Below are 6747 nucleotides of genomic sequence, written 5' to 3'. Positions count from 1 at the left end.
CAGCACGGCTTGAGTGGTACACGCTTCCGAAATGTTGAAGAAGTGCGAGAATGGGTGGACGAATGGATTGCTTCGAAACAAACATCGTTTTATCGAGATGGTATCGCCCAGTTGCCAGAAAGATGGCAAAAAGTTGTAGAAAGTGATGGAAAATACTTTCATTGAAATAATTTAAATAAATTTTTTACAATAAATGCTTTTCCTCAGTATTTTTTGGGCGGAAACTAAGTTAAGGTCCTAATACAAAATAGCGGTCTAGGAAGTGCGCGCGCCAAAACGGCCATCGAGATTCCGTCGAGTTGTCCATTGATTTTTACGAATAGGTATTGCTCTCAACTCTCTTGTCGATAAAAATGTCTCTAAAAGTGGCTCGTAGCCAATCAGGAGACCTGTAAGTCACTTTTAGAGGCACTTTCATCGATAAAAGATAGCCCAGGATAAGAACCTGAATCTTAAATTAGGAGCAACTCTCGCGCGTTATGTTTTTGTTTTTCTCTGTCATTCCTTCTCGTTGTCGCGAGGACGACCAGATCAACGGCCGCTGCTGTGTCGTCCCGGGGCCGCGTGTTTACTCTCAAACGCACACGTGACCTCCGTATTATGATAATTCCGAGTCCAATGTACCGATATACGCGACGCGCGCTTCCGACAGCTAATCGAATCAGTCTTCGGTTTTCGGATACAAGGACCACTCAAGGTGGACCCACTGGAATTCGTCCTCGCGTCCATTCGTCGTAATGTGCGAGAGACTGAGGCTGTACGAACATCAATGTCAAACACGTTCCTCTCGAAGCGCGTCGTCCACGATTGTACATACACGCGACTTCTCTCGAGGCTCTCGAGGCTCTCGAGGCTCGTCGTTTTCTCTCCTCGCCTAAACAAGAGCAAGTTCGCTGGCGCGTGCCATCGGCTGGCGAACTGAAACCCGAAGTCACGGGAAAACGTGGACGACGCACGCGAATGTTATCCTACTCGCGACTTTCGTCGCGTGTCGATACGTCATTAACGTATGCATGTGTATATGGGCCACAGAGAAAATGTGAAAGCCATCGCGCAAGACGCCTTTGCGTCGCTAAGCCCGTCGTCGGCATCGAGAAAAGTTGACCTCCTTTCGCGACCTGTCGACCGTCGCGTCGCACTCCCTGAACCTCCCTAAACAAAAATACACCTCGGTATCGAAATCTTAGTCGTGCACTACCTACCTGATAAATCGGCTCCGGTCGTGAAGTAGGATTCGTCGGCCGACTCGTGGCTGATTCTCGATGAGAATCTGTTGCTTCCCACCATGGCATGCCAAACTGTAACCGAAACAAACGCTTGAGAACGAGGTCGTGCGCGAGTCTCAAGGCCAGAATTCGCCGGAATAGTCGTTACTTGAAACTTCTCTCAATCGAAACACGTAGATTTGAGTCAGACGAAGATTTCCCAGCTAAATCGCGCGATTAGGGACATAAATGTCATATACATCGTAACTTAGTTGGAAAATTTGGATTTACTTTGAATAAATTTGTGTAAATTTGGATTTACTTTGAATAAAAATCTGGGCATCTCGCGTGGAATAAGTTTCAACGTGACAACTACCAATACAAAAGCCATGAGTCTCTTAGGAACGCTTTCTTACTCATATCTTTGGCGCCGCGTTGGTAAGGGTCCAACTTGTCGAGGACATTGTCATCCATGCCGGCGAGGCTCCGTATGCCGGATACCAGCAAGTTCTTGTTGCAGTCCGGCCTCGATGAATCGGCGCAAAACCGTGTCACTTGTTTGCTGAACAGCTCGTACAGGTGACTCATCTGAAACGAGAAAGGCGCGGGCTGTTTAGACGCGGCCTCTTCGCGTGGCTGTCGAAGGTGGCCGTCGCGTCGAGAACTCGGGGCCCGCATTCTGGTCGCGCGCGGTGAAACTCGATAATGTGTAACACAAGCGACGGAACTGATGGCAGTTATGAGCACGCCGAATACGTATGCGCGACGCGACATCTCTGTCTGTCACGTATCCATCAGATTGCGCGACTCCCGCCTTTTTGTCGGAGTAAATACCGCCGCGACCGCGAAATGTGACCGCCGCTGCTTTTATATTCTCAAGACCGATGTCCACATACCCATTCACACACGTACACACACACACACACACACACACACACACACACACACACACACACACACACACACACTCTCCACAGGTTGATTCCTACTATAGTCGAGCTCTGATGACGCGCATATTCGATCTAAGAATTTCTAACGACATTCTTGTATCTAATATCGATGATTCTCTCGCGAATTTTGATTATTCCCGCGTTAGCCATTTCGACACCTTTTGGCACGTTAACAGACATGCTACTCGCGAAGATTACAGAGGAAAATCTCACGACACGTCGCATTTGGCACAGTATAAATAAGAGAAAATATTGTAGTAAAAATTACGTTGAAATCATATTTTTCTTGACAATGTCAAGAAAACTATGATTTGTAAAGTTAGATCAAACTGAAATTGTAATAAAAATATCTGACGATTTATTCGATAGATACTAACATTTACTCGTACTAATATTTTTATATTAAGAACTTTGAATATCGAGAAATTTGAAATTTTTCTTTCAAATGTGAAAATCTATATTTTCCTAAAATATCGTTACTTTTTCACGAAAGCAATTGTTTAATATATCTAAATTAAAGAATTTAGATTCAAATAAATATATTATGAACACTCACCGAATAAATGTTTTTTATTTTTCAGATATCTTTTCTGTCAGTGTAAAAATAGTAAATTTGAGTGTTTAAAAATAGTAAATTTGACAATTACCGTGTCTAGAAGGCATTCAAGTGATCACAATAATTTTGTAGTAAAAAATTAAATGTGCCTAACATTTTTAAATAAACGTGTAGTAATTTTGGTCATAATTCCGTGCAGTCCAAGATTACAAAAATCTTGTTGTAATCTCTACTACAACATTTTTTCTATGTGTGTATCTGACGCTTCCCGTACGATTAATATCGTCTATCAGACACTTGTTTGGATATCGCTAGGACTGTTCCTACGTGCGGTCAGTGTCGTATTATCGTCCCGTTTGTTCTCACCGCGATTCCGGAAATCGGGAGAAAGCGGAGGCGAGCGGGACTGTCGGTTACAGACGAATTAGCGCGGAAAGACAATGACCATGCATTGCGGTTTCGCCAGAGATACACTCTTACACGCACTTTAGAGCGGCGATTTTTTGTATCTCGCCCATCGCGCATTTCCCGCGGACTATGCACGTGGCAAGAGGGAAAAACGCTCGCACCAGTTCTCTGGAGATCGTTCCGTGCTCGAGGATATGCGCTTTCGGAACTCTCCTTCGGATTCCGCATGAGCATGGCGAAATTTCAGGAAACTTTTAATTCGCGCGAGCACGCGTGTAACGTTCCGTGAAGAAAAGTACGTGCTGTTATTTCCAGCTCGCGGCCTGTTCTCCAAGCTGCATCGAGAAACCGATTCCAGATACGCTACGGTGCTCTTGAACTTCAACACTCCGGCGCTTACGTGCGATCGCTTTTACTTGCTCTGGGTATTACACGTACACGCTTAATCTGGCGCGTGCAGCCGCGAAATCCGCGCAGCGATGTTGCCTGCGCGCGCAGCCTTGACCAAGAACACGGAACACCTTCGATGTACTGCTCTCCCGCTATACGAAACCGACCAGTCAGCGTTCTAGCTAATTAAGTTTACACATCGGGCTCTGTCTGTAATCGCAGGGTCGGGCAGTTAATCGATGAAAAGTCCCTCCCTGACTGAAATAATCGGCTAATCAGTAAAATTAATCAATCCTCTTTAATCACGAATAATTTCATCGTTCGATGAAATTAATTACCAATCATCATTAATAATCACTAATAATTAATAATCAGTATGTAATCAATCACATCAAAATTTGATTGGTAATTAATTTCATCAACCGATTAATGCCGAACAATGCGCAGTGGTAAAGTTCAAGCGAGAGCCTCACCGAAGTATTACGATTAGAAATTAAATATCACTCGTGGTGCTTTCTATTGGTGTATTTTAATCGGGCAACTTAGTGGATCAGAGAAACGTCCTTTCCTTTCCCCGACGAGTTTCGATATATATTGAGAATAGATTTTTTGTCCGTATCGCGCGCGAGACCTCATCAGCCGCCTCGTTGCCTTGCGAAAACCCGCGCGATTATCGTGTCATGGTAAAACAATTAACAGCGGCCGCAATTATCCCCGCGGCAGCTGATCGCATCGGCTGTATAATCGCGATGATCTTCAGACTTTTACAGCCGTCCGTCCGCGGCTCGCAACGAGCAATATTTCGCGACGTCATTGATGCTCGGATATTCCCTAGATCGAGAATTACATGATTTTTCGCCTTACACATAACGCTTGAGATTGAAAATCGTGCAAGTAGCTTTGATTATAATGGCTCTTTTTTAACTATAATGATTTCAATCTTATTCGCATAAGGTCTAAAATCGTGTAACTCTCGATCTAGCAGATGTTTGGGCATCAATGGCATCGTGTATATCTACATATTTTCGCATGATTGTTTTTGGGAAGGATCTCGACAATTCACACTGAGAAAGAGTTTGGTTATTGAAATAAAAATTTGGTTGAAGTGGGATCAAGCAAATGTTTGGTAATTGCAGTAAAAACATTTAATTGTCATTATTTTTCTTTGCTTAGTGGCTAAGTAAATGTATTACTAAGAAAGTAAAGCAAAATAGCGGCAATTAAATTTTTTGGTTGTAATTACTAAATATGTTGGTTGATGTCATTTTAACGAAATTTTGCTTTCGTCAATCAATCCCTTTTTCAGTGTATCAAATGTAACCGTGATAGTTTATATTCACGCATTTACCGTATATATTACCGTTGCATTTAATGTAGCTGAGTCACCGATATCTCTCAAAACCAACAACCAGCCGACCGACCAACCGAGTCATGATACAAAAAACATGTGGATACAATGCGCCTGAGTTAAAATGCCGGAAATGGAAGGCATTATTGGAGTCCTGTTTACCAAAGATACGCTACGGGAGATACGAGGGCTGCGAAGCAAAGGGTATACGCGAGTGCCGGGTAAAACCGCGAGTATTGCCGACGTCCGGCTATTGATCGATAACATCGAACGGTCCGGGATCTAATGCGAGGCTGCTGATTCATTCACGACGATAGTCGGCGTATGAGGTACACGGGATTGTTATCTGCATCGTCAAACAACTGCAATCGCCGATGATAGCAATGTCGACAGTGTTAAAGGAAATATTTTGTTGCGGGACTCGCGGACAATCTCGCGATCGCGACGCGCATCCTCGAGTCGTCCTCGAGATCGCGCTTGAACGTCGAGTCTCGTAAAGAAAAGAACAGAATAGTTGTGTCAAGCAGAAAATGGTAAAATATGCCATAGCTTTCATTTCTGGCTTCAATTCTTGGTTATGTTGGATCAATGCGACATCGTACATTAGCATTGCGATTCGTTGCAAAAAGTGCATTTTTGCACGGAAAAAAAGGTTTGGTTGAATTAACCAAATATCTGATCAAATATGAACGATCCAGAAATTCCGACTGAAGTAACCCGAATGAAATTAACAAGATTTTTGATTGACTTAAACAGAATTCGGGTTACTTCAGTCGGAATTTCTGGATCGTTCATATTCGACCAGATATTTGGTTAATTCAACCAAACTTTTTTTTCCGTGTGAGACAACGAATCGGTAGGCAATCAAGCGCAATCAAGAATTTATTTTTGAAGTCAGAAAAAAATCTATGCTATTATTTTTCTGATTGACGCACTCTTTTTTCGCTCTGTGAGATTCGTGCAGCGGGTACAAATTAACGCGAGACTCGTCCAACACCCAACACACGCCTGACACGCGTTTCGGATGCAACGCGCTCCGCGCATCGAACTCGCTCGATTGTTCGGTGAAAGTCCGCTATATCCGATACTCCACGAAGAGATGCCTGCAATATCTTGCTTTCGCATTCACGCGAGATCAACGAGCGCGATTTAGCGGCCGCGAATGTGCCGGAGGCTGAAGGAAAAACCGGGCGCGTCCTCTCGCGTCTCTTCCGCGTTCCTACACGGTTTTCGCGCTTTTTCCACCTGCTTTTCTAATCCCCTTTCCCAGAAAACTCCAAGGAAACTCTACCTTCGTGCTCAGAGAGAAAGAATTCTTATATTCGTGTTTAGTGAAGAATTTACTAAAGAATTGATTTATTGTTGACATTTTAAGATTAAGATTAATGTTAAAATGAGATTATATGGCGTTGAACTAAGATAAATTAGTCTTCAAACAAAGAAAATTAACACAATTATTTTCTCTGCACCGCGCGAAAAAATACCTAAAAAATGAGAAATATTTATTTTTTCGCGGTGAGTACTAATAACATATTTAATATTTAATAACACATTTATATTGAAATCTAAATTCTCTCTTATTTAAGTAAAATAAACAATTGCTTTCACGAGAAGCTACAGTTTTAAGAACATGTATATTTTGTTGTTTAAACAAAATTGTTTCTCAATGAAGAAATATGTGAATGAGTAAATACATTATCCGTATCCACTGAGTATATCTTTTTTTACTTTTTAGATATTTTTTCACAGTGTAAAGCCATGGAGTTAAAAGCGCGTACACAGGATGCTCCAGATTAATGAGAAAGATATTTTAGGGACAGGTTCTTCGAGCCAATAATGCAATCAACCTCTCTCTCTCTCTCTCTCTCTCTCTCTCTCTCTCTCTCTCTC

General features: G+C 42.6%; 1 protein-coding gene across 2 annotated transcripts in view; it reads right to left on the bottom strand.

Annotated features, from left to right (window-relative positions):
* The window catches only part of LOC116842924 (rhythmically expressed gene 5 protein), a 15554-nt gene that overhangs the window by 7658 nt on the left and 1149 nt on the right, over positions 1-6747 (bottom strand). Inside the window, exons 2-3 of one of the 2 annotated variants that reach the window (XM_032812818.1) lie at positions 1622-1793; positions 1203-1298 (exon numbers count right to left, since the gene is read on the bottom strand). In XM_032812818.1, coding sequence (XP_032668709.1) covers positions 1203-1298; positions 1622-1793 — 268 coding nt within the window. Of the gene's footprint in view, positions 1-1202; positions 1299-1621; positions 2057-6747 lie in introns of those variants that run through there. The other variant, XM_032812808.1, reaches the window with a different exon arrangement.

The sequence above is a fragment of the Odontomachus brunneus genome, unplaced genomic scaffold (genome assembly GCF_010583005.1).
Source record: "Odontomachus brunneus isolate Ranch 3 - 2012 unplaced genomic scaffold, Obru_v1 Obru_scaffold_002, whole genome shotgun sequence".
Lineage (NCBI taxonomy): Eukaryota > Metazoa > Arthropoda > Insecta > Hymenoptera > Formicidae > Odontomachus > Odontomachus brunneus.
The sequence above is the reverse complement of the archived record's forward strand: the minus strand, read 5'-3'. Positions and strand labels throughout refer to the sequence as shown.